The sequence below is a fragment of the Caenorhabditis elegans genome, chromosome I, assembly GCF_000002985.6.
Source record: "Caenorhabditis elegans chromosome I".
Taxonomy (NCBI): domain Eukaryota; kingdom Metazoa; phylum Nematoda; class Chromadorea; order Rhabditida; family Rhabditidae; genus Caenorhabditis; species Caenorhabditis elegans.
In genome coordinates, this window is record NC_003279.8 from 11,323,180 (window position 1) to 11,349,509 (window position 26,330).

A 26,330-nucleotide genomic window follows, 5' to 3' on the forward strand; every position below is an offset into this window, starting at 1 on the left:
AAAATAATAAAAACCACGGGTTTCAGGGGCACACACAAATTGTCAATATTTTTGAGTGAAGATTTGACGAGAAGACGAGGAAAAACATGACGAAGAGACGCAGGCGAAACCCTTCGAAATTGATGATAGAAATGCTTTTTTTTTTGCAAAATAAAATAAAATACGGAAAATGTCAAGTGTGTGCGGCGGTTTGCAAATATCGCGCGCCCGCATTGCAATTGAGCCACTCCGCCCCTTTTCTCTATTTCTCAATGTTTTTTTTTGCAATTTTCCTCTATTTTTTCGGTTTTTTCGCAATTTTTTCGCAATTTTTAATGTTTTTTTCCACAAAAATTAACAATTTTCAGAGCAAATGAGTGCTCAAAACTATCACGCCGGCCTCCACCAGTCGAGTACACAGAGGTTCGTTGGATTTTAAGCGAGAAAACCCCCGGTTTTTCGTTGATTTTCACTAGAAATTCGTGATTTTAACGTGAAAAACACCCCAGATAACTAAAAAATCCACGATTTTGATTTGCAAAACAAAAAAATCAAAAAAAAATTCGCAGAAAATTGATTTTTCGGCAGTTTTTGAGTGAATTTTCACACCGAAATTTATTAAATTAGCGATTTTAACAGCATTTTCCACTGAAATATCACCAAAAATCCAAATTTAAACCTAAATTTTCACTAAAAACCGAGTTTTCCACCTTTCTGAGCAGATATTTATCGATTTTAAGCAATTTTAGAGAGTTTTCCGCTGAAATTTTCGAAATTTTCCCCGAAAAATCGATATTTTCATATGAAAAACTATTAAAAAACTATAGTGAAAATCGCTGTTTTTTCCAACTTTCAGTTTTTTAGGCTGTTTTTTTCACTAAAAAGTCGATTTTCACCCGAAAAAACCGGGGTTTTCAACTATTTTTACTCATTTTAAAGCAATTTTAGGGTGATTTTCACTGAAATTTCTCATTTTTCCCAATAAAAATCGATATTCTCGTTGAAAAACTACGGAAAATCCCTGTTTTTCCAACTTTTTCAGTAGGTTTAGGGTGTTTTTTCACTAAAAAATCCAAATTTTTTCGATTTTCCCCTAAGAAACCCGGTTTTTCACCTATTTTTGGGTAATTTTCACTGAAATTTCCAATTTTTCCCCTCGAAAAATCGATATTTTTACGTAAAAGACACCTTTTGAACACTAATTTCCACTGGAAATCCCTGTTTTTTTCACCAAAAACCCAAATTTAAACCTAAATTTTCACTAAAAACCGGGTTTTCCATCTTTCTGAGCAGATATTTATCGATTTTAAGCAATTTTAGAGGGTTTTTCGCTGAAAATTACCTCAAAATCACTCCGAAAAATCGATATTTTCATGTGAAAACTACTGAAAATCGCTGTTTTTTCCAACATGTTCATTTTTTTGTACTAAAAAGTTTTCGTCCGAAAAAAACCGATTTTTCACCTATTTTTACTCATTTTAAAGCAATTTTAGAGTGATTTTTCCCCGAAAAATCAATATTTTTACGTAAAAAACACCTTTTTAACACTAATTTCCACTGGATTTTTTTCGGCAAAAATAATGAAAATTCACTCAAAATTCGTGATTTTAACGTGAAAAACACCCCAAAAAACCGAAAAATCCACGATTTTGATGACAAATCCCCTAAAAAGTACTCATTTCCACCCAAAAAACCGCATTTTTTCATGTCCAGACCTCCGAAGCGGCCGAACACCGAGCATGCTCAGGAGCCGCCGAAAAGGTACGGAATTTAGGATGGAAAGTCGATATTTTCCACTGCAACTTTTTCCTCACGAGGGACGAGGAAAAGTGGTTTCTAGGCCATGGCCGAGGAGCCGACAAGTTTCAGCGGCCATTTATCTTGCTTTGTTTTCCGCCTGTTTTCTTTTGTTTTTCACAGCTTTTTCCCGTTTTTTCTTAATAAAACTGATAAATAAATATTTTTTGCAGATGCTAAAACAATTTCCAAGTGAAAAAATTATGCATTCAGTGGGCAAGCAGCGGTGAAAATGGTCAATGCAATATGATGGATTACGGGAATACAAAACCCAAACTTTTCCCCAAAAATGATACATATGATGTTTAGATGGTAAAAGTACCTGATTTTCATAACGAGACCGCTGAAAAAGTTTTGAGGTTTCCAAAATTCAACTTTTTTGGTGAAAAAGTCGAGATTTTCACCAAAAAAGTCAAAACTTTTTCAGCGGTCTCGTTATGAAAATCAGGTACTTTTACCATCTAAACATCATATGTATCATTTTTGGGGAAAAGTTTGGGTTTTGTATTCCCGTAATCCATCATATTGCATTGACCACTTTCACCGCTGCTTGCCCACTGAATACATAATTTTTTTAATTGGAAATTGTTTTAGCATCTGCAAAAAGTATTTATTTATCAGTTTTATTAAGAAAAAACGGGAAAAATCGATGAAAAACGAAAGAAAACAGGCGGAAAACAAAGCAAGATAAATGGCCGCTGAAACTTGTCGGCTCCTCGGCCATGGCCTAGAAACCACTTTTCCTCGTCCCTCGTGAGGAAAAAGTTGCAGTGTAATTTCCCATTTTTCAGAGCTCTAATCGGCGGTCAAACGACTCCATCATCATCCGGCGGTGGACAAACACCAAATGGAACAAATTATGAGCTTGAAGTGAAGCAGCAACTATCGAATTATCAGAAGCTCTTCGATCAGGCAACGTATCCGTTTATTCGAGATGTTTCCACGTATGAGAAGCTGAATAAGATTGGACAGGGCACTTTTGGGCAAGTTTTGCAGGGCCGAAAATCGAGGAATTCGTGTGAAAAAATTGCTGAAAAACCGGAAAAATTCGGCGGAAAATCGGCAAAAAAACACATTTTTTAAATGGATTTTAACCGAAATTTTACTCCAAAAAACCTAAAATTCCGCGGAAAATGAAGACGTGGCCTAGAAAAATCATTTGAAAAGCTCGGTCATCATTTCTCAAGCGATGCCCTAGAAAACTCCGCTGGGAAAAACTCGGCCACTGCAAAAAACCTGTTTTTTTCCATTAAAAAACCACTCAAAAACAGCGTTTTCCATGTGGTGGCCTAGAAAAATCCTCTAAAAAAACTTCGGCCACCTCGAAAAAACCTGATTTTTTTCTGTAAAAACCGCTCAAAAACAGCGATTTTTATGTGGTGGCCTAGAAAAATCCACTAGGTATACCTCGGCCACCGCAAAAAACCTGTTTTTCAGTGAAAAACGCTCAAAAACTGCATTTTTCATGAAATGGTCTAGAAAACTCCACTAGAAAAACTCGGCCACCAGTGAAAAAACTTCGGCCACCGCAAAAAAACTTCGGCCACCGCAAAAAACCTGATTTTTTTTTCAGTAAAAACCACTCAAAAACGACGATTTTGAAGCCTAGTGGCCTTGAAAACTCTACTAGAAAAACTCGGCCACCAGTGAAAAATTTCGATTTTTGTCCATTTTCATCGGTTTTTTCTCATTTTTTAAACGTTTTTCTTGTAAATTTTTAATTTTCCCAATTTTCAGAGAAGTATTCAAAGCCCGATGCAAGAATACAGGCCGAATGGTTGCTCTAAAGAAGATTTTAATGGAAAATGAGAAGGAAGGATTCCCAATTACAGCACTACGTGAAGTTAAAATGCTCGAACAGCTTAAACATCCAAATATCACTGATCTTATCGAAGTTTGCAGTGCGAAAAGTGCGTTTTTCGCACGAAAAACGGCAGAAAACCGACCCAAAAATGTGAAAAATCAAAAAATTCACGAAATCTCACGATTTTGGCCGGAAAAAACGCCCAAAAAACTGGAATTTCATGGATTTTTGCCTGAAAAATGCAAATTTTTAGCCCCAAAAAATGGGCTGAAAATCGATTTTTCGGCAGTTTTCCGACGGAAAAATGCTCATTTTGAGTGATTTTTCATTGAAATTCACTGAATTTCTCCTGAAAATCCGGTTTTTCAAGCGATTTTAAGGCATTTTCCACTGAAATTTCATTAAAAACCAGGGGTTTCCACCTATTTTTACTCATTTTAGACCAATTTTAGGGTAATTTTCACTACAATTTCCGAAATTTTCACCGAAAAATCGATATTTTCAGGTGAAAACCACCTTTTTGAACACTATTTTCTACTGAAAATCTCTGTTTTTTCACTAAAAAATCCATATTTTCTCGATTTTCGCCCGAAAAAACTGATTTTTCACCCAATTTTACTCATTTTAGACTTATTTTAGGGTGATTTTCACTGAAATTTCCCAATTTTTCCCCAAAAATCCAAAAAATTCAGGTACTGGAACGACGGGATCCAAGGATCGTGCAACTTTCTACTTGGTAATGGCTCTTTGTGCACACGATTTGGCTGGTCTCTTATCAAATCCGAAAATTCGAATGTCTCTTGTTCATATTAAAACAATGATGAAACATTTGATGTCTGGATTGAATAAGCTTCATCGTAGTAAAATTCTTCATCGTGATATGAAAGCTGCAAATGTTCTCATTTCGAAGGATGGAATACTCAAACTTGCCGATTTTGGACTAGCTCGGCCTTTTGTGCAGAGAGAAAGTGTGTGGTTTTCGGCGAAAAATTGAAAAAATCGACCTGAAAATCGTGAAAAAATTGAATATTTTTACCTAAAAACCATGAAAAATTCCATTTTTTCAACTAAAATTCTTTAAATTATAGCTCAAGCTGACTTTTCCTCGTCGGAAAATTGTGCGAAAAATGGTTTTCCTAGCGTTTTCGGCACAATTTTCAAATAAAAACGGCTCCTAGAACACGGAAATTTCGTGGTTTTAGAGAGAAAATCGGCGGCAAATTTGTACCGAAAATTGATGAATTTTCGTGAAAAGTCAAATTTTGACGTAAAAAAAACGACATTTTTTCCCGATTCAAACCCAGATTTCCGCCCGAAATTTTTTGAAACTTGCAGAAAAATTGTGAAAAATCATGAATTTCGCCGCTTTTTTTCGTTAAAAATGCAGAAAATGGCAAATTTTGGTGGCCAAAGTTCATGAAAAATGACATTTTTCCACTCGAAAACCGTGGAAAAATCGCCGAAAATCGGAAAATTATTGATTTTTTTTAATCGAAAGTTATGCAATTTTGGTCAAAAAACGCTCAAATTTGTGGAATTTGTGCAACCAAAAAATTGCGTTTTTTGAATTAAAAATTGAGAATTTTCCCCAAAAATCACGAAAAAATCAAATTTGCGAAAAATTGAGACCCTTTTTAACCGCAAAAAAAATCCAAAAGTTGATAAAAATGTGAAAATTTCAATTTTCTAGCAAAAATTAGCCCATTTTTGCCCAAAAAAGAATTTTTTTTTTCGCGGAAAAATACTCAAAAGTGCCAAAAAATGAAATTTCTGTTGAAACCCAAAAAAATGGCTCAAAAATGCTCAAAAACCTCGGATTTCAGTCGAAAAATTACGTTTTTAGATGAAAAATTGACCAATTTTGAGCCCCAAAAACTCAACAATTTTCAGACGGTGCAGGCCCCCGTCCACTGTACACAAACCGTGTCGTCACTCTATGGTATCGTCCACCGGAGCTTCTGCTCGGTGATCGTCAATATGGCACAAAAATCGATGTATGGGGTGCTGGATGTATTATGGCTGAAATGTGGACTCGCCAACCGATTATGCAAGGAGATACGGAACAAAAACAGTTACAGCTCATTTCTGGACTCTGTGGATCGATTAATAAAGATGTTAGTCGTGGAAAATGACACAAAAAACGAGAAAATTGAAGAAAAATGGCTCAAAATTTGAGAAAAATGGCCAAAAATTGACCCGGAAACCATGATTTTTCGATCCATGGCCTAGAAACCCCCCCCCCCCCCTCCTCAGTTAGGCCACCAAATCCATTTTGGTGAAAAACGAGAAAAAATAAGCTAAAACTCAGACAGAAACATCGATTTTCAAAGCGTGGCCTAGGAAACCCCCTGTGGAAAAGTTAGGCCACCCACCGCCAAAATTTTGATTTTTTGGTGAAAATGTAGGCTACGAGTCAATTCTTGTAGCTTAGAGTAATAACTCTCGATATTAAAAGTTGATGGCCTAGAAATCCCGTACACGGGAAAGTTAGGCCATTAATAAGAATGTTAGTAGTGGAAAATGGCTCAAAATTTGAAGAAAAATGGCTCAAAAAAACGAGAAAAATGAGCTAAAATTGACCCAGAAACGTTGATTTTTCGATTCCTGGCCTAGAAAACCCCCAGTTGGGCCACGCTCACACCGTGGCCTAGAATTTTTCCCAGTGAAAAAGTTAGACCCCCCCCTGAAATTTCAACTTTTCGTACTTCCTGAAAAAATGCATATTCCGTTTTGGTGGCCTAGAAAAATCATGTATAGAAAAGTTCGCGGCCACGCAATTAGTTTGTGGTGGCCTAGAATTGAATTTTCGAAGCGTGGCCTAGAAAAACCCCAGTGGAAAAGTTAGGCCACCGCCAAAATTTCGATTTTTGTTAGAGGCAGAAAAGTTGGTGGCCTAGAAATTCCTACATGAAAAGTTAGGCCACCGGATTTTAGCAAAAAGTACACGATATTGAGCTCAAAATGTAGTGGCCTAGAAAACATGCTCATGAAAAACTAGTCCCCGAGAGTTCTTCTTCCAAAACTCGTGGCCGAGCTTTAGAGGTTTCTAGGCCACCAATTGAAATTGTAGTTGGTGGCCTAAAAAAATTCACATGGGAAACTAGTCCCCGCCTAGAAAAGTTAGGCCACCGGATAAAAATTTGAAATTGCACAATTTTTTGCTAAACGCTGATAATGGGATGGCCTAGAAAAGCGCCCCGAGAAGTTAGGCCATCAATTAGGTGGCCGAACTTTTCCGTTTGGGGTTTTCTAAGCCACGAGTTGAAATTTATATTTTTGATCATTCTAAAAAATGCGTTGGCCTAGAAAAATCCCTTTGGAAACTAGTCCTCCTAAAGTTAGGTCATTATTTTTTGGTGGCCGATTTTTCCTCTGAAGTTTTCTAGGCCATGAAAGCAAAAACAAATTTTCGAGTGATTTTCGGCCTGAAAATGCGGTGGCCTAGAAACAGCTCGTTAAAAAAACTAGTCCCCCAAGAATTTAGGCCATCACTTCGGTGGCCGAACTTTTCCATTGAGGTTTTCTAGGCCACGAGTGGAAAATGGAATTTTTCGACAGATTTTCGAGTAATTTTCGGCCTAAAAATGCGGTGGCCTAGAAAAATCCCGTCGGAAAACTAATCACCCGGATAATTAGGCCATGATTTCGGTGACCGAACTTTTCCTCTGGGGTTTTCTAGGCCACGAGAGGAAAAGGCAATTTTTCGACAGATTTTCGCAGCATTTGAGTAGTTTCAGCTTTGAAACATTTTTAAATGCGATGGCCTAGAAAACTCCCGTTGGAAAATTAGTCCCCCGTGGCCGAACTTTTCCACTGGGGGTTTTCTAGGCCACGAGTGTAAAAGTACAGTTTTGATGTGTTTTTCCCTCAATTTTCCCAAATTTGAAGCCATTTTTAATAAAAAATTCGAAAAAAAAAGTATTTCCAGGTATGGCCGAACTGTGTAAATATGCCATTATGGTCGGCAATGTCTTCTGAACCGAATTCTGCACTTCCACAAGGAAAATATCGAATTTTGCCGAATAAAATGAAGAATTTGATGAAATTTGATGCGCCCGACTCGAAAACGGTAGGTATTTTGGATGCCTACGTGCCTACGAGGCTGCCTACGCCTTGAAAATTGGGTTTTTTGGACAAAAATCAATATTTTCAGGATCCATTCGGAAAGAACGTCAAGCAGCACGACTCGGCGACGGTATGGATTGGAAATTTTGAAAAAATCTGAAAAATTGGGCTTAGATAGGCCTATTTAGGACTATTTAAGCCTATTTTGGGCCATTTTCGGCCTATTTAAGCCTGTTTTGGTCTATTTTCGGCCCGATTGTTAGCCTATTTTCAGCGATTTTAAGCCTATTTTTGGCCCGATTTTAGTCTCTTTTTAGTCCATTTTAAGCTGAGTTCAAGCCTATTTTAGTCTAATTTAGACAAATTAAGTTAATTTTAAGCCAATTTAGGTTCTATTTCAGGCCAATTTCAGGATTATTGTAAGCCTTTTTCAGACTAATTTAGGCCTATTTTTGGTTAATGTTGAGAAAGAAACAACCAAGAATGGCCTACATTTGTGTGAAAATAGCCTAAAATTAGCTCGAAAATTGGCTTATTTTCGATGAAAGCAGGCCGGAAATTGGACTAAAATTGGCCTGAAATTACCCAAAATTAAAAAAAAAAGTTTTCCTAAAATCGGCCTAAATTTGGCCTTTTTAAGACCAAATTTTCTACAAAAAAAACCTCAACTTTTTTCAGGACGACGATGCTCTGCATTTGCTCGAAATTCTACTCGCAATTGATCCAGACAAGCGGCCGACATCTGACGAGGCGGAAGATGATATATGGTTTTTTAAGGATCCTGTTCCAATGGCAAATGTTCAAGATTTAATGGATACTATTCCCGTACGCAAATTTGAAGCTAAATGGCTCAAAAAACGAGAAAAATGAGCGAAAATTGACACAGAAACACCGATTTTTGAAATCGTGGCCTAGAAAACTTCCCAGTTAGGCCACGAAATCCATTTTGGTAGAAAAAAACGAGAAAAATGAGAGAAAACTGCCCCGGAAACTTTAATTTGTGGTCTAGAAAATTCGAGTTAGGCCACGCATCCACTATGACCTAGAAAAATCTTGTGGAAAAGTTAGGCCACCGGTGAAAAATTTGAATTTTAGACCAATTTTCGCACACAATTAGTAATTTAGAGTTGTTATATCATCTCAAAATGTGGTGGCCTAGAAAAATCGCTTTGGAAAGCTAGTCCCCCGAAAAGTTAGGCCATATAGTTTAGGTGGCCGAACTTTTTCTGTGTAGATATTCTAGGCCATGGCTCCAAATTGAAGAGTTTTGATAGATGTTAAGTGATTTTTAGCGGTGGCCTAGAAAAATCGGTATGAGAAGCTAGTCCCTCGAAAAGTTAGGCCACACAATTTAGGTGGCCTAACTTTCGGATTTTCTAGGCCACGAGTGTAAATTTGCCAGTTTTTAATGATTTTAAGCGATTTTTCATTGGTGGCCTAGAAAAATTGCTATTGAAAGCTATTCCCCGCCATAAAGGTTAGGCCACATATCTTTGGGTGGCCGAACTTGGGGATTTTCTAGGCCACGAGTTGAAATTCGGCAGGTTTTAATGATTATTCAACGATTTTTTAGAACCGGAGTCTAGAAATTACCAAGAAAAGCTAGTCCCCGCCATAAAAGTTAGGCCACATAATTCGGGTGGCCTAACTTTTTCCATTGGGTGCTTTCTAGGCCATGGCTCAAAATTTGCCGATTTTGACAATTTTTCAGAAATTTCATAATATGCTAATCCCTCGAAAAGTTAGGCCACATAATTGGGCTGGCCGAATTTTATCCATTGCGGGGTTTTCTAGGCCATGGGTCCAAAATTGGAGTTTTCATAAATTTTCGGCAGTTTTTTACCGGTGGCCTAGAAAAATCGATAAGGAAAGCTAGTCCCTCGAAAAGTTCGGCCATTGTATAGGTGGCCGAACTTTTTCAGTACATTTTTCTAGGCCACGAGTTGAATTTTCGGCAATTTTGATGGATTTTTAGCGATTTTTTTTGTATTTTTCAAATTTAAATTGCAAATTTTTATTTTCAGAACTCTCAATTCGAGTACACCGTCGGAAAGGGCGCCCACGCGAATCGCGGCCGTCACCAAAACGCCCAACAACGTCCAAATCAACAGCAGGCACGTCCGTCGAACGCGATTCCAGCCGGACAATATCGCGATACTATTTTTTAAGCTCTTTTCCCTATTTTTTTCCTTTTTTTCACCGCATTTTTCTGTACAATATTTTTTTCTTTTCCCCCCGCAATTTTTGGCGGATTTTCAGCATTCCCCCCGTTCCTTCTCGTAGATCATACGTGTTCAGTTCCGTCGATACAATAAATTTTCTATTTGGGATCTGAATTTCAGCTTTACAGAGAAATTTGAAAAAAATCGCGATTTTCTTGCCAAAAATTCGAAAATTTTGGAATTTCCGCTTGTCCGAGAGGAGTACACAACTCGATTTTTGGGGAACGTGTAATAATTTTTCATCGGATCGTGGAACAGAGAAAAAAAATACATCAAATCATGTTTAATTTGCTCACAAATATCGGTTTTCTGCCGGTTCGGTGGCCGAACCATTCACCAGGTGGCCTAGAAGTCGAAGTTAGACCACGTTTTGGCGAATTTTCAGTTACGGTTTGGTGGCCTAGAAATCTGATTTTTTTTTGTTTGGAATTTTAAAAATTTCAGAAAAGTAAACAAAAATTCGTATTGATTGGTTTTTGCTTGAAGCCGAAATATGGATTTCCCACCGAGTTATGGTTTGGTGGCCGAACTTTTTCGCCGGGTGGCGTAGAAATTTAAAAGTTAGGCCATCTATGTACTTCTCGGTAAATCACAAGATTTTCTGTTGGTAGAAAATAAAATAAAATTATTTAAATTCCAATTTAAATGGAATATCGCTCATTTTTTAAATCGACAAAAGCACTACAGTAGTCAATTTATTACAATTACTGTAGTTTTCGCTACGAGATATTTTTTTTTTAATCTGTTGTGCAATACGCATTTTCAGAACTTTTAGTTCGGGTAAAAGAGGCTCTGTCTTAAAATTCTCTTGATTTAACAACAACAAAAAAACAATAGCCACACGTGGTGACAGGCTGTCTCATTGCGGTTTGATCTACGAAAAATGCGAAAATATCGTTCCAGAAAATTGTGACGTCCGCACGCTCTTAACCATGCGAAATCAGATGAGATGTCTGCGTTTCTCCAATATCCAATACAATATCCAATATGGATCGATAACATTTTTTTCTCGCGTCGAGCAACGTTTCAGTCTGTCAGTCTATTGGAACAGTTTGCCCCACTGCGCATTTACAAAACTACGACTTCTTTTCGCTCTCTTCTTGTGATTGATGTAATGCTAGCCTTCCTATTTTGGATCAGTATTTTCACAACAGCTATCATAGCAACAGATACTCGCAAAATATTGGAACTCACAGAGGTAAGATCTTACACACTCTTGAATAGGTGCACACCGAACTCTAATTCTTATTACAGAGCAATTTCGATGTGATCATCGAGTCAAATAAGCATGTCCTTGTCGACTTCTACGCTCCATGGAGTATGGACTCGAAATTGTTCTTTCAGCAGTACGAATCAATGTCAGACACCTATTATTATTTGTATGATGTTATCTATGCGAAAAACTCGCAACACAACTAGATGTTCGTGAATATCCGACACTTCTTCTTTTCCAACACGGAACTCCTCTTGAATATCGTGGAGCACGGTCAGTTAATTCAATTCACTTGTGGATCATGAAAAGTGCATTTTTGAACCGAAAATTGTTAGGACGGTTCGGAAATTGAATGATATGATCGACAAAAAACGAGTTGTGACGTTGGCTTATTTTGAGGTTAGTCGGTTATCTTGCATTTAAAGGTGGAGTACCGAAAATCTGGGAAATATTTTCAAATCACTCTAAATTTACCCCTGATTCCTAATATCTACGTGAAAAAATTCAATAAAATTTTTCTGATTTTATATTTGAGCTTGAAATCTCGAATATCATTTGCGTCCCGGGACCATGAGATTTTTCAAATGCACCGCGCCCAAATAAACTCTCCTTGGAGCGCGTTTGCCTCATTTAATTTTTTCCTTATTTTTCACTTCCTACAGTTTTTCAGCTACGAAAAAATATATTTCTCAAAAAAAAAACCGATAAAATACGGCAAAAATGAATGAAAATAGCTGAAAACTGCACGGGGTTCTGGCCTTCCTCATTGAATTTTTTTGCGCTTCATTGACAAAAACCCCAGTTTTCAGAATTGGCAGAATATGGGCATGATGTGGGTCATTTTAAATCTATGAATGTACGGAATATGCATTTATTAAGAATTTTGTTAAAATAATTTTTTTTATACTAACATTGAAATTATTTGAGAAAAAAATTCAATTTTATTCAAATTTCAGAAAAATTGGTAACAAATTCATATTCCCTACATTCTCAGCTTTCAAATGAACCCCATTTCGCCTAGGTTCTGCCAATTTTGAAATTTTTGTGTCTCGCCACGCGGGGTACTGTACCATCAGATTCAGCTGTGTCGAAACTCAAAATCGACGGAACATAAGCTTGATGGGTGTCATTTTAAAGCACTCAGTGAGCTGAAAACAATGAATTCGGAAAAAAACATCGAAAAATTAGTTTTCAGAAGTTCTTGTTGCAAATTCTGACTTTGGCCAAATTCACGGGGTCCTGGCCTTTCTCATGGATTTTTTTGCGCTCCATTGACAATTTTTCGTCGGACAACGCGTGGGAAAGTAGTGTACTCCACACGGACAAGTAAATTCAGTTTTACAACTAAAATCGAGCCGCGACGCGACACGCAACGCGACACGCAACGCGTCGTAAATTTATCCCACATATGACCGAGCCAAAATGGCCTAGTTCGGCCAGAACTTTGTCATTTCAAAATATGAGGGATGCCAGAAATCCGTGAAGCTGAAATGAGGCAAACGCGCTCCAAGGGGAATTTATTTGGGCGCGCATTTGAAAATCACGATTTCAAGCTCAAATATAAAATCAGGGCTTTTTTTTGAGTTTTTTTCACATAGATATTCAGAATCAGGCGTAAATTTGAGTATTTTAAAAATATTTCCCAGATTTCGGTACTGCACCTTTAATGTATTTTGAAAGTGGCTAAAATGCTTCAATTCTCCGGTTTTTGCAAGATTCATATTGGAATTTTCAACAATTTATAACACATGTTAATGCGTAAAATTTCATTCAGAAAACCGACTTCTATCTTGCTCGAATTTTCGAACTCATGTATGAACGTGATAATGACATCTTCTATGGCATCACTGATTCATCAGAAGTTGCCGCGTCTGTAAATCTTGATGAGTATGGTTTTGTTATAATCACAAAGAGTAAGGAAGGGAGAGAGATGAGATATTTCTCTGAACAAGATCTGGCACAGGACTACTCGGCCTTTATAAGATGGTACCACGAATTCAAACTTCCGCTGGTGATAACTTCCAGACAAAATATGAAAGACGCAGTTGAAACAAGACAATTTAATATGGTTCATGTGTTGTACATCAAAAAGTCAGATACTGATTACAACTCGACAATTTCCAAGTTTACCGATACAGCAAGACGATTCCATGGTCGTTTCAAGATTTTATTTTTCATACGTCATTTGGATGAATCAAGGGATAATACATATATTCCCAAACGTATCCGTTTCTTGATCAATTATTCACCTACTACTACACCAAGCAGCGTAATTTATAAAGAAAGAAACTCACACTATGTCATGTTCAAACTTATTGGAAATAGTAGCTTTGAGGAGTTCACCACTTCTGTATTACGAGGAAATGTGCCTAGATATTACCAATCTCAGGATCTTCCGAAGGATTGGGATGCGAAGCCAGTGAAGGTTTTAGTACAGTCAAACTTCCATGAAGTGGTATTCAACAAAACTAATAATGTACTTGTTTTCTTTATTGAAACCTATTATTTTGATGAGCCAGCTCTGGACGAGCTCGCAGAACAATTTAAATCTACGGTTGTAATCGCTAGAATGGATACTGACAAAAATGAGGTGAGTTATTTTTTGGCTGGTAAAGTCCAAGAACACGTAGAGTGCATTTTTTTTCCAATTCTCGACTTGCGCATTTACGCTTGCGCACACACTAAAAACCATTGGATGGCGCGTGTCGAGACCATCGCGCGTAAATTCGCACCGCTTTAAAGGCGAGAATTGGAAAAAACACTGAAGTAAAGCATTACGCACATTGCTTTTTTCCCACTTCTACGACTTTAAAGAGGGCCATTTTCGCGCTCTACGCGCAAAGCCCATTGGTCTCACCACGCGCCTAAAAAATTAATGGGTGGAGCGTGTCGAGTCCATTCAATGTGCCCACCCCTTTAAACTCGTAGAAGAAGAAAAAACAATTTGCCGATTTGCCGAAAATTCTTAATTCCGGCACTTTGCCGATTTGCCGTTTCCTTCCCACTCCTGATAAAAAAACAATTTTTCCAGATCCCCGGCATGGAAATCAAAGAAAATCCAACCTGGAGGTTGTGGCCTGCAGTAACCAAAATTCCTGTTGATTTCAAGGACGCGTATGGATGGAATGATGAAAAACTGAGAGATTTTCTTAATAAGCATATCACACATTGAACTTTTTAAAAAGTTTTTTGTTTCTTTTGGAATAATGATTTTTGTGAAATCCTTCTAACTTTTCTCGAATCACCAGAATTATCAAGTTGTTTTTTGAACTTTACGAAAAAAAAAGTTGGTTTAATTTTTAGAATATTCGAAGAAAAATAACTAATCGTTGCTCAAAATGTGTGCTTACATTTTCCCTTTTGTGTTATGATAATCTTTCATATTTCTCGTTTTTTTTTCGGTATTTATGGAATACGGGCTGTAAAAAGGTACCTCTGGTCAAAACTGACGTAACTTTAGAACCTGATTAGATTACATACACAAACTATTATATCTCAAAAAAAAATCATATGATTTTGTTGAAAAAATACCAAAAACTTTTACATAAATTTTACTTTCAGAAAATATGTTTAAAATTCTTGTAGCTAATCAGGTTCTAAAGTTACGTCAGTTTTAACCAGAGGTACCTTTTTACAGCCCGTATTCCATAATCTCAAAAACCATCACAGTTAAGTATACTTGTTAGTTAATTTTCCGAAAGAACATAGTAGAAAACCTTGCAATTAATAAAACCTGTGGATATAGTTTTTCTTTAGAAGTATTAAATTTTGCCAAGATTTTTTGATTTAATACTAAATTTCATTGATTTTTCTTTGATTTTTCGAGTTATCCAGCATGATTTAAGTACAATTTTTGTGAGAAACATGTTGTCACTACGTTTTATAAATAAATTCGTTCAATTGTAACAATTTCGAACGAAAAACATTTTTTGGTCAACTTTCTCAAAAAACTATTAGGTTGAACCGGAAGTCTTTGTGACTTTTTCAATCGTTTATTTCTCGGAGCAAGAGAAACGACAGAATAATATTTATTTGCTATTATTATCAGCAATGTACTGCCAACGTGTGGGCAACTTATGAATGCCCTGCTCACAGAACCCTTCCAGGCGCGAGTCGAAATAATGCTTGAGTGCCAATTCGACACTTCCATGGGTATTAAAGGTTCTTTCCCAGAGATCACGAGTCATATCTGAAAACTGCCAGTATGCAGATGGGGCATGGTCTGAAGAATACGGTGGGTGAAGGAAAATCATCCATTCATACCTGACCAGTTCCTGCAATACTTGTTTCGTGACGTAGGGATAAGCGTTGTTTTGTTGACAGTAGAGTTGCTCGTCCTTCAGGGGTGAACGATTGAATATGTTCTTTAGGTTTTGTGGTTAGATAACTTAAAGGTTCCCATTAACTGTTTTGCCCCCAGGAAGCAGTTCCCAGTTGATGGGGCCGTACACTCCCCACCACACTGAGAGCATGACTTTTTTGGGGTGAAGGTCGGGTTTGGCGGCACCCTGTGGGGTTTCTCCTTCTACATACCACTGGGCAAGCGTGTGGTTCTTATCATGGAGGGCCCACTTCTCGGTTCCAGTGATGAGTCGGCCCAAACATCGATCGGCCCCATGGAGAGTGAGGGGTGAAATGGAATCATCCACTCAAAAATCATGGTTGGCTTGTGTCGAAGAGTGAGGTATGAATCGACCCATAATTTTCTTCATTCCAAGAGCTTCCCAGCCCCGTACGAGGATGGTTTGATAGGATTGAAGTGCGGTTGACAGCTCACGGGAGGTTTGGAAAGGATTCGTTGCCACGGCTTTCTTCAACTCATCCAAATCCAATTCATGGGGTCTCTTGGTCATCGAGAGAAAAGTCGTCCTTTTCGAAGTGATGGAACCAAATGTGTATAGTATTATAGTGGCGGACATGTCGATGATAAACATCCTTCAGGAGACTTTCCGAATCCTTCATCGTGGTATGAGAGAGAAAAAGGTGCATCGAACCATGTCGGATGTGGATGGCACTAGATAAATACATTGTCGGCTAACTGAACTCAGACCAGAGGGGAGGGAGTGGGGCGATTTTCAAAATGAAGTTCCTTTACTCGTTGTTATACCCTAGCAACGAGGGAACACCAAAGTGCAACTGCGGCGAGCGGTGGAAAAGCAAACCCAGTCACAAAGACTTCCGGTTCAACCTAATACAATTTCACTTTTGATGAAACTTTGGGAAATCAGTATGTTTTCCATATCAGAAACCTGTTCAAAATCTGTGATTGTTACTTTAAAAGATTGAAGTAAACTTCAGTTGAAAACAGCAATTTTATAGATACAATCTGTTATAACTCAAAGAAAAAACATATAATTTTGTTAAAAACTTACCAAAAACCTTTCCACAAATTTTACTTTCAGAAAATATGTTTAAAATGTTTGTAGGTAATCAGGCTCTAAAGTTACGCCAGTTTTGGCGAGAGGTACCCTTGTACAGCCCATGCATTTGCATTTAACATCATAGAATAACAAGAAAATCTCTAAATAAATACATTATAATGTTCATATTTTACAGAAGATTCCAAAACCAAAAAAAAAAATCAAAATTTAGTGTAGTAAATGTCTCCCTGATCACAATTTCCTTGTTTTGAAACGTAGTACATGTAGGAAACTCTCAAAACCAATGCTAACACCATCAATGTGAAGAATGTAATAAGAAACGCGAAGAATTTGTTCTGGCACAAAAAAGTATCCTCTTCCATCATCTGACTGGCTAGAATAACCAGTGTCCAAATCAAGCTGGAAATTCAGGAATTAAGAAATTAATACACACACACACACACACATATGCACATACATGCACAATTGGATACATGCACAGTTATATACATGCACATAATTTTTGTCTAAAATTATCATTTAGTGATTTTCGCTACTGTGTTAATTCAAACTCACCAAATAATTAGAAGACTGCATTCGAACCACTTTTTCAGAAACACGCGTGTTGATTTTGAAGTCAAAATGCTTGTTGTCCCATCAACTGAGATCTTGTAGAAATATGAAAATCGCACTTGGAGAGTGGTGTATAGAAATAGGAAACAACCGACTAGGACCATCATTTCCCTTCCGAAACACCCGGAAATTATGAAAATTACTCCAGATATTTGGCAAATTAACGAGACTTGGATTAATGATGAATCTGAAATTGTAATATTTTTATAGATATTTTATTTCTCCGATGACGTTCGAATTTTTAAAAATTCGAGGCTTCCATCGGAGGCAGGCGCGGTTTCAGGGTCTCATGCCTGCCTCCAACCTGCCGGCCTCTCGCCTTATTTCTACACGATGACTTACCATATCCATACATCCACGTTTCCTTCTTGTATTCTCGAATACTTGCGCAAAGAGTTAGCATAGCAATTGCAAAAGTAAAGATTGCAATCGCAATTACCTGATAGTCTATTTTATCCAAAATAATAACCAAAAGGATTAATAAAGAGCCCAATGTAATTCTGAAACTCGAACCGTGAAAACAGAGACTACATAAATGTGCTCACCCGACAAATGTGAAGAAGTGAGCTCTTTGTAACATGCTCATTATGGGTTGAACTTGTTCAGAGATATTTTGCTTCCGAGGATAAGCAATCAATAATTGGAAACCCTCGAAAGTCATGAAAATACAAAGAGCCATTATAAAATCCATTCCGTTATTCACATTGCATCTCGTAACTTGTATAAATGAAAATATCATTCCGTAAACAGGCCACGTGGCAAGGGAAATCAGTGTCTTGTTGAGTTCTGAAAATACACTATGAAAATGTTAGGATATATTGATTTTTGCTGAAAAATCTTGCTCAGGCTTAGACTTAGGCTTAGGCTTAGGCATAGACTCAGGCTTAGGCTCGGACTCAGTCTTTGGCTCAGGCCTTGGCTCAGGCTCAGACTTATGCTTAGGCCTAGGCTTAGCTTTAGGCTTAGGCTTAGTAAGGCTTAACCTTAGTAAGACTTAGGCTTAGGCTTAGGCTCAGGCTTAGGCTTAGGCCTAGGTGTAGGCTTAGGCTTAGTCTTAGACTCAGGCTTTGGCTAAGACTTAAGCAGAATCCCAAAAAAAACAGTTACTCACTAGCCAATATACATCTTTTTTTGCTGTGACTCGTCTGATCCCGTGGTTCAACGCTATCAATGGGTTTTTTCTTTTCAAACTCTGTCCAAATGACTGCATTATCCCTGCTTAGAGAAATATTTGCAGCCAATTGGCTTTGGCACGTTTCATTCATTGATCTGAAAGTTTTTTTGGTCAAATTTTGATTCAAAATGTCATACATGTTCGAAGAAAACATTAAAAACCTGTAAAATTTCGAAATAATTATTAAAAATCAAAAAAAAAAAGATGTGTGGAGAAACCGTGTTGATTATCAATAAGCAAATAAAATAACTGATAAGCAAGATGTAGTGTTGTTTAACCCACGACGAACAGATTATTTTGACAAAAATGATTCATGTTCATAACGAGGCGCAAAAATGTGCTAAAATGGTCAAATTTCATAGTGAAACTTTTTTTTCTGCAAACAAAATTGGGTTTTATTTGAAATTCTAGTGATTTTCAAAGATTTTTCTAGTTGAAAATGCCAAAAACGATCAAAAATGCGGATTTTGAAGATTTTCGCATTGGAGCGCGTTTACAGCATGCGGTCGGTGGGAGTTCAGAATGTCTTGTAGCAAATTTGTTATCCTTTTCTTTTCTTAAAAAGTATTTTGTCCTACAATTAGAATTTAACGAAAACCTCAACGCCGGCTACAATAGCGCTTTTGCAACATGCGGTCGGTGGGAATTCAAATTTTCAAATTTAAAATGTAATTGTTTATGTTGATTTTTCAGTATTTTCAGTTATATAAATTTTAAATCCTGATGTACATACATACATAACAAATAAATTATTTAGTCTACATAATAATTAAGTAGATCCCATAACTTCGTCAGCAATCTTCTTAAACACATGATCACACTTTGCAACTGCAGGGCCGGTTAAATGGATTTGATTGTCAACATATGACAATTTGGTTTTCCTGTCGAAAGTCAGATACCTATCACCGTCCAAGAACTCCTGACCGAGATCGAATACCTGGAAGTAGTTACTGTAAGTTTTCTATATTGTAACAGTAAAATAAAACAATTATTGATGATTTTCCAATGGTAAATTTGGTCGATGCACTATAAGCAAGGCTTTCATGTAACAGCTCATAACGTTTTACGCTTTAGTTTTGCATTGTTAACTGATAAAATATTAATTTCTGGTATTTCAATAGTTTTGTAATAAAACGTTTTCAATATCCTAAAAACTATTATACCATTATTATATACAAACAGTATTATATACATATACATATACATATACATATACATATACATATACATATACATATATATATATATATATGTATATGTATATGTATATGTATATGTATATGTATATGTATATGTATATGTATATGTATATGTATATGTATATGTATATGTATACATATACAAATACATTTTATTAAACCAAAAGGTAAATACCAACCTGACACTTGTCACACTTAAGCGATTGGAACCGTTCCCTAGCATACATCCATTCTTCATCAACATCCACCTTATTCAGGTGCAAAGTCTCGAGCTCATTTGGCTTGCGAGTCACGTGATCTAGGAATGAGTTCATAAAGTTTAGCGGGTACTGAGGGTGAGGCGCCAGAATGTAGATCTTTTTCACGAATCTGGAACATTAATATAAGCACGACGAGTAACACGATAAAACCTTACCTCTCATAAAACGCTAGATTCTCGTTCATCCTTCTTAATAATTCGTCAGTTTCCCCGCTCCAAATGGGTTCCTTCACTGTATCCGAGTACCTGGAAGGGACTCATTTTTGGTTCCGGCTAGGCTAAAATTATCACACCCACCTAGCAATGATAAAAAGCACATCTGGCTTGTGCAGTTCTACTTGCTGCTTTGCGACGAGTAGAGATTTTTGTTCATACCGTCCAATTTCAGTTGAAGGATCTCCGTGGAAGAATCCACCGCAACCTGGAATTGTAGGCGGTATAGGGTATATCTAGGACAAAACTTGAACCAAAGGTTGGTGCTGATCCAGGAAAAGAAAGCGCAGGACTACGAGCCTAGGACCGGGCCCATAGAAGGGACGTTGGCCACTTCCATTGGCCAAGCCAGTACTTTGGCCAAATTTTATTCAGCAGGACAGCGCAAGGAAACTTGAATCAAGATGGGTAAGACTGGGATGGCTTAGGATCGCGGGCCTGGCCGAAGTGACCACGACCCTGGCTTTGGACCAAAATCCTAAGTCAGACCGAAGTCTAGATGCCTTACAATCCCAGATCGGACTTAAGCGGCCTACTGGGCCCAGATCAGGACACCTCACGACCAAAGGTACGACTGAAGTCTAGATGCCTTAGAATCCCAGATCAGACCAGTGACCAACTGGGCCCAGGAAAAACTGGAAGACTACCTAACGATCAAAAGTCTTGCCGAAGTCTGTCCAAAGTCTGGGAGTGGGACGAGAAGATCGCAATCACTTTTAGGCCACTACAAATCTTTTAGACCCATCACTGGCCATTAATTACATTTCCCTAACAGCCTTCTTACCTATGATAAACAGTGACCTCCAATCCGAGTAGTTATAGTTAAACTGAGCCCGAACGTGCTCATTCAAGTTCAACACATAACTATTCCCGATCACCATCACTGAGAGATTTCCTCTACCTTTCTGAATATAAACTTTTTAAAAATATTTTTAAAAGTACATAAAACCCCCTACTGGAAATCTGCAATAGTCGTAGCCTGAGAAACCTCCGTTGCTGAGCCCGGGGAAGTCCCACTCTACACAGTTATCCTTTCTCGGCTCATAGGCTGTGATGAATGGAAGCATTGCGAGGTTCTGATTGACGATCTTCTCAAGCCTTGGAAGATACTTTTGCTTCCAGAAGTTTTCGTATCTTATGGTGTATTGTATAGAAGCATTTAAAGCAATGAGGACTAGAATTAAGGCAATAACCGATTTAATTCCTAGTTGGAGATATTGTTTCTCGAAACAGTGATGAACAATGACAGAGATCAGCAGGGTGAGAGCTGGAATTATTTTACTTTAAATTTTTCGGAAGTTAAGAAGAAATGGGCTTACCAACACAATAAACTTGGCTCTGTATTGTGGAGCCTTTGAGGAGAGAGATGACTGGCCAGTGAACTAGGTATACAACATATGAGATGTCTCCGAGATAGGTGAGAGTGGGGGATTGGAGGATCTGAAAGAAAATTTGAATTTCCCGCCAAAACGTTGTTTTCAGAAAATTTGAATTTCCCGCCAAAACGTTGTTTTCAGAAAATTTGAATTTCCCGCCAAAACGTTTTCTAAGATAATTCTCTTTTATCGCCTAATTTTTTTACAGAAAATTTGAATTTCCTGCCAAAAGTTTTTTGTTTTCAAAAGTTTAATATTTCCCGCCAAACATTTTTTAAAAGAAAATTTGAATCTCTTGCCAAAACATTTTTCTCAGAAAACACTTGGTGTCAGGTTGTCCCATCTAGGTTTGATCTACAAAAAAATGCGGGAATTCAGACGCAGACTTCTCAACTGATTTCGCATGGTTAAGAACGTCGTGACGTCACATTTTTTGAGGAAACAATTCCCGCATTTTTTGTAGATCAAACCTTTATGGGACAACCTGACACCACGTGAGAAAATTTGAATTTCCCGCCAAAATGGTTGTTTCAAAAAATTTGAACTTCCCACCAATTTTTTTCGCAGAAAATTTGAATTTCCCGCCAAAACGTTTTCTAAGATAATTTTTTTTATCGCCTAATTTTTTTACAGAAAATTTGAATTTCCTGCCAAAAGTTTTTTTTCAAAAATTTAATATTTCCCGCCAAACATTTTTTTTTAGAAAATTTGAATTTCTTGCCAAAACATTTTTCTCAGAAAACACTTGGTGTCAGGTTGTCCCATCTAGGTTTGATCTACAAAAAAATGCGGGAATTCAGACGCAGACTTCTCAACTGATTTCGCATGGTTAAGAACATGACGTCACATTTTTTGAGGAAACAATTCCCGCATTGTTTGTAGATCAAACCTTTATGGGACAACCTGACACCATGTGAGAAAATTTGAATTTCCCGCCAAAACGTTGTTCTCAAAAAATTTGAACTTCCCGCCGAATGTTTTCTTTTTTAAAAATTCGAATTTCCCGCCAATATATTTTCTCAGAAAATATGAATTTCCCGCACAATTTTTTCCAAGACAATTTGAATTTTTCACGTCGACCAAAAAATGACGGAGCCTAGTACCTACCTGACAACTCTTATTCTCCATAAAAATGAGCCCGGCTGCCGTGAGTGTAACCAGAGGACGAAGCCACATGGACCCCAGATGTGTTGGCAGAAGACACAGGAATAGCACAGCTACCGAGCAATTTGCCACGTCATTAGATTCAAAAACCCGTTGAGTTTCTCTTGGCTCTTTTGGCTCCTTCGACTTGCTGCTCAAATTCTGAAAATCCCGCCAAAACAGAGCAGTAAATCCTGCAGCAAATTGCCAGAGCCTCAGAAACATGAAGTTGAATGCAAATTGAGCATTGATGGAAAGATAAGCTATCATTCCGATTGATGTAATCAAAAGTGCAGTGATAAGTTTTAGAGTTGTGTTTGGTAGAAATTGAATTGCAAAAAATATGAATGGGGCGAGCAGGTAGAATTGCATCTCGACACCCAGAGACCAGGTATGTATGAACAAGTTGATGGAGGTACTGTCGGCGAGGTACTGGAACAAAGTAGGTATGTGGGTAATGCCAACTAGGCATTTAGCCTGCCTAGGTGTCCCATTTCGGTTTGATCTACCTATCTAGATCTACAAAAAATGCGGGAGAAGAGACGCCGTGTTTTCAACTGATTTCGCATGGTTAAGATGTTCTTAATAAGAACGCGCCGACGTCACATTTTTAGGGCAAAAAATCAAAAATTCCCGCATTTTTTGTAGGTCAAACCGTGATGGGACAGCTTGACCAACCTGCTGGAAATAGTTCAGCGAATCATGAATAACTACTTGATTAGTCACCAAGAACAAGGATCCCAACGAATATTTCCTATTAACATCCCACCAGAACTCTCGTAGGCAGACGTGAACTGCAATGGTGATTGCAGCAACTGAAAGGTAGTATAAAGGAAGGATCCTGCGGAATCGGCGGTAGTAGAAACGGAATATGTCACTGATTTTGGAGATTTTCATGTGTGTCAGGTTACGGGCCATCAGGTAACCGGAGATCACAAAGAAGCTGGAATTTTTAAATTATTTTAAAAGTTATGTGATCATGGTGCATCGATAAACCCGACAAAGCGGCAAACCGGCCAATCGGCAAACCGGCAAATTGCCGGAATTGACAACTTCCGGCAAATCGCAAAATTGTCAGATTTTATATTTCCGCAAATCGGCAAACTGCCGGGATTGAAATTTTCCGGCAAATCGGCCATTTGCGAAATTGAAAATGCCCAGCAAATCGGCAAATTGCTGGAATTTGAAATTTCCGCCAACACAGCACACCGGCAATTTTCCGGAAATAAGAATTTCCGGCAAATCGGCAAAATGTTGAAATTGAAAATTTCCGGCAAATCGGCAAATTGCCGGAACTGAAAATTTTCGGCAAATCGACAAACTGCCGGAATTAAAATTTCCGGCAAATCGGGAAATTGCCGGAATTAAAAATTTCCGACAAATTGGCAAACTTGCCAATTTGCCGAACGGCAATTTCCGCCGACCCCAATACAAGATACCTGCAACTTCCACACTAACCAAATATCAAATTATAGTTTTCAACACTAATTTGGTTTTTTTTTCAAGTCCTGTAGGCAGGTAGGTAGGTAGGTACAGGCAGGTATTTTCTTTTCCCTTCAAAAACTTACATATCAACTCCAAGATACCCATTTCCAAATGTCAATGGGAATAAATGGTACAGAAACACAAAAAGTATCGCCAATCCACGTAGACATTGAATATCAACACGCATTTCTGATTTGGTCAGAAGATTCAAAAGACCCGTCTTTTCTTTTAGCATGAAGCTTCACCGATTTGCCACCAAACTACGGAACCGCCCATTTTTCGTCAAGAATCAGACAATAGGTATCTGATTCTAATCTGGAATAGGATCTTCAGTTTGTTGAGGGGGCAATTTGCCGAAAATGAAAATTTCCGGCAAATCGGCAAACCGGCACATTGCCGGAATTGAAATATTTTGCCAAACCGGCAACTGGTCGATATGCCAAATTTCTCGATAAAAAGTTTGCCGAACGGCATCTTTACCATATTTTTTTGAATGATTTGCAGTTACCTGTCGCCAAAAGGTTTTTGGTATTTTTTTACAAAAATATATGCATTTTTCTTTGAGATGTAACAGTTTGAATTTGTAAAACTATGGTTTTCAACTGAAAAACCCATACTTTACATCAAATTTCTGAAAATTTCAGTGAAAATCCGGGATTTTAATGTTATTTTTAATATGGAAAACATAATAAATAACTTATTTTACAGACTTCCATTAAAATTGGAATTTTTTTTTTTTGAAAAATTGAACGAAAATTTTTTGGTCAGAATTACAATTAGTTTGCGCTTGTTCAATCAAAGGTGGAGTACCGAAATTTGAGACTTACTTTTTATCAGACCCAAAATGGGCCTCAAAGTTTTGGAAAAAAAGTGTCAATTTTTAGCTAAAATCTCAAATTTTGTGTCCGCATCGGCCAAAAAAGCATCTCAATTAACGATTGCAAAAAATGCATTGACAGGTGATAATCAACTAAAAGTTAAGTTCCAACCGCTGCGACACTGAAAAGTTGCAAAAAATATTGATGTTAGCTAAAAAATGGAAAAATTTTTTACAAAAAATTTGAGCGCCCATAACTTTTTTTTGAAAAATTTTCAGAACTTTTCATTACGAAATTTGGTAGTTTTGGGCCATTTTGTTGGATCTAAAAAAGCAAAGTCTCAAATTTCGGTACTCCACCTTTAATTTGTTCGAATCAGTTTCAACAAATCAACTACAAAGTTGTGCTTAATACGGTCTAGATTGTTTGAAAATGCCAAAAATAAATTACTGAAATTCAATACTAAATTTAAAAAAATCTTGCTAATATGTATATTAAATTTAATAAAAAAATTTTTTTATAAAAGTGCATTAGATAAAGTTTTATAAAATAATGTTCTAACTAAATACATAAAAGATACCTATATGAATACCTATATAATACTTATATAATGATTATATAAATACCTATATAATAAATACCTACGAAAAAATTGACCCAATTAAATTTTTGTGTGTTTTGTATTACAGTATAGTCCTCTCATCACAAAACACAATATTATAATTTCCCTTTTATTTTCTTCTCCGAAATTCGTCATATTTTGTTTCGGCGGGGGGAAAAATCAGGTGTGTCTATATCACATATGATGATGTGAAAAAAGAGATATAGTCTAAACGTTATCTTTTTAATCTCCGACGATGGGTGCGAGAAGAGACGATTTGCAACAAGTTTTTTTCCATGTAGACAGCGAAATCTATACGGTTGGGGTACACGTGAACCTATTTTTTTTTTTAGTTTCCATGAAGACCTATAGTTTAGACCACGCTTCATGACTTTCCTGAAAATTACATTTTTCAACTTATTTCAACGACAGAAAAATATTTAACCGAACATAGAAAAATTACTGATTGGAAATTGCCGGAATTGAAAATTTCGGGCAAATCAGCAAATTGCGGGAATTGAAAATTTCCGGCAAATCAGCAAGTTACCGGAATTGAAAATTTCCGGCAAATCAGCAAATTGCCGGAATTGAAAATTTCCGGCAAATCAGCAAGTTGCCGGAATTGAAAATTTCGGGCAAATCAGCAAATTGCGGGAATTGAAAATTTCCGGCAAATCAGCAAGTTGCCGGAATTGAAAATTTCCGGCAAATCAGCAAATTGCCGGAATTGAAAATTTTCGGCAAATCAGCAAGATGCCGGAATTGAAAATTTCCGGCAAATCAGCAAATTGCCGGAATTGAAAATTTCCGGCAAATCAGCAAATTGTCGGAATTGAAAATTTCCGGCAAATCAGCAAATTCCCGGAATTGAAAATTTCCGGCAAATCAACAAATTGCCGGAATTGAAAATTTCCGGCAAATCAGCAAATTGCCGGAATTGAAATATTCCGGCAAATCAGCAAATTGCCGGAGTTGAAAATTTTTGGCAA

General features: G+C 37.3%; 4 protein-coding genes and 3 non-coding genes across 8 annotated transcripts; 3 read left to right on the forward strand and 4 right to left on the reverse strand.

The window, feature by feature from the left end:
• The first annotated feature begins 347 nt into the window (after positions 1-347).
• Positions 348-9,975, forward strand: cdk-9 (putative cyclin-dependent kinase 9). 2 transcript variants are annotated; one of them, NM_060505.4, is made up of 10 exons: positions 348-402; positions 1,693-1,740; positions 2,568-2,759; positions 3,514-3,686; positions 4,273-4,548; positions 5,471-5,694; positions 7,509-7,649; positions 7,734-7,775; positions 8,324-8,470; positions 9,670-9,975. In NM_060505.4, the coding sequence occupies exons 1-10, from the start codon at positions 353-355 to the stop codon at positions 9,811-9,813; spliced, it is 1,437 nt and encodes a 478-aa protein (NP_492906.2). In that variant the 5' UTR covers positions 348-352; the 3' UTR covers positions 9,814-9,975. The 2 variants fall into 2 exon arrangements, with proteins under 2 accessions (NP_492906.2, NP_492907.2); NM_060506.5 differs by lacking the exon at positions 9,670-9,975 and having other exon boundaries at positions 8,324-8,528.
• Positions 5,821-5,880, reverse strand: M04D5.4. The gene has a single exon (NR_050553.1). It is a non-coding gene; the product is annotated as an Unclassified non-coding RNA M04D5.4 (non-coding RNA).
• Positions 9,976-10,876: 901 nt separating the features above from the next.
• Positions 10,877-14,933, forward strand: M04D5.1 (Thioredoxin domain-containing protein). Its single transcript, NM_001264693.2, has 4 exons — positions 10,877-11,065; positions 11,122-11,479; positions 12,855-13,670; positions 14,112-14,933. Exons 2-4 carry the CDS (start codon positions 11,438-11,440, stop codon positions 14,250-14,252), a joined length of 999 nt encoding a protein of 332 aa, NP_001251622.1. The 5' UTR covers positions 10,877-11,065; positions 11,122-11,437; the 3' UTR covers positions 14,253-14,933.
• Positions 14,934-15,455: 522 nt separating this feature from the next.
• On the forward strand, positions 15,456-15,604 carry M04D5.5. The gene has a single exon (NR_050554.1). It is a non-coding gene; the product is annotated as an Unclassified non-coding RNA M04D5.5 (non-coding RNA).
• M04D5.6 lies at positions 15,508-15,657 on the reverse strand. Its single transcript, NR_050555.1, has one exon. It is a non-coding gene; the product is annotated as an Unclassified non-coding RNA M04D5.6 (non-coding RNA).
• Positions 15,658-16,607: 950 nt separating this feature from the next.
• M04D5.3 (Bm5235) lies at positions 16,608-18,342 on the reverse strand. The gene is made up of 5 exons (NM_001136315.5): positions 18,185-18,342; positions 17,619-17,859; positions 17,416-17,573; positions 17,017-17,260; positions 16,608-16,860 (listed from the first exon to the last, which is right to left on the reverse strand). Exons 1-5 carry the CDS (start codon positions 18,336-18,338, stop codon positions 16,662-16,664), a joined length of 996 nt encoding a protein of 331 aa, NP_001129787.1. The 5' UTR covers positions 18,339-18,342; the 3' UTR covers positions 16,608-16,661.
• A 563-nt stretch (positions 18,343-18,905) lies between these two features.
• Positions 18,906-24,763, reverse strand: oac-34 (Acyl_transf_3 domain-containing protein). Its single transcript, NM_001420583.1, has 10 exons — positions 24,006-24,763; positions 23,116-23,380; positions 22,402-22,869; positions 21,238-21,358; positions 20,875-21,185; positions 20,703-20,823; positions 20,003-20,126; positions 19,862-19,951; positions 19,626-19,815; positions 18,906-19,184 (listed from the first exon to the last, which is right to left on the reverse strand). Exons 1-10 carry the CDS (start codon positions 24,107-24,109, stop codon positions 19,017-19,019), a joined length of 1,962 nt encoding a protein of 653 aa, NP_001407514.1. The 5' UTR covers positions 24,110-24,763; the 3' UTR covers positions 18,906-19,016.
• Positions 24,764-26,330: the final 1,567 nt, after the last annotated feature.

What these genes read in the sequence shown, in the direction of transcription:
- cdk-9 (NM_060505.4), top strand. Translation starts at nt 353, where the DNA reads ATGAGTGCTCAAAACTATCACGCCGGCCTCCACCAGTCGAGTACACAG. An exon ending in GCTCAGGAGCCGCCGAAAAG is followed by an intron (nt 1,741 to 2,567) that starts GTACGGAATTTA and finishes CCCATTTTTCAG; the next exon opens with AGCTCTAATCGGCGGTCAAA. An exon ending in GCCTTTTGTGCAGAGAGAAA is followed by an intron (nt 4,549 to 5,470) that starts GTGTGTGGTTTT and finishes AACAATTTTCAG; the next exon opens with ACGGTGCAGGCCCCCGTCCA.
- M04D5.1 (NM_001264693.2), top strand. Translation starts at nt 11,438, where the DNA reads ATGATCGACAAAAAACGAGTTGTGACGTTGGCTTATTTTGAG. An exon ending in TGACGTTGGCTTATTTTGAG is followed by an intron (nt 11,480 to 12,854) that starts GTTAGTCGGTTA and finishes AATTTCATTCAG; the next exon opens with AAAACCGACTTCTATCTTGC. An exon ending in TGGATACTGACAAAAATGAG is followed by an intron (nt 13,671 to 14,111) that starts GTGAGTTATTTT and finishes CAATTTTTCCAG; the next exon opens with ATCCCCGGCATGGAAATCAA.
- M04D5.3 (NM_001136315.5), bottom strand. Translation starts at nt 18,338, where the DNA reads ATGAATGAAACGTGCCAAAGCCAATTGGCTGCAAATATTTCTCTAAGC. An exon ending in AACGTGGATGTATGGATATG is followed by an intron (nt 17,261 to 17,415) that starts GTAAGTCATCGT and finishes TTACAATTTCAG; the next exon opens with ATTCATCATTAATCCAAGTC. An exon ending in TGCAGTCTTCTAATTATTTG is followed by an intron (nt 16,861 to 17,016) that starts GTGAGTTTGAAT and finishes CTGAATTTCCAG; the next exon opens with CTTGATTTGGACACTGGTTA.
- oac-34 (NM_001420583.1), bottom strand. Translation starts at nt 24,109, where the DNA reads ATGCGTGTTGATATTCAATGTCTACGTGGATTGGCGATACTTTTTGTG. An exon ending in ACGACTATTGCAGATTTCCA is followed by an intron (nt 20,824 to 20,874) that starts GTAGGGGGTTTT and finishes GTTTATATTCAG; the next exon opens with AAAGGTAGAGGAAATCTCTC. An exon ending in AATCTAGCGTTTTATGAGAG is followed by an intron (nt 19,816 to 19,861) that starts GTAAGGTTTTAT and finishes TTAATGTTCCAG; the next exon opens with ATTCGTGAAAAAGATCTACA.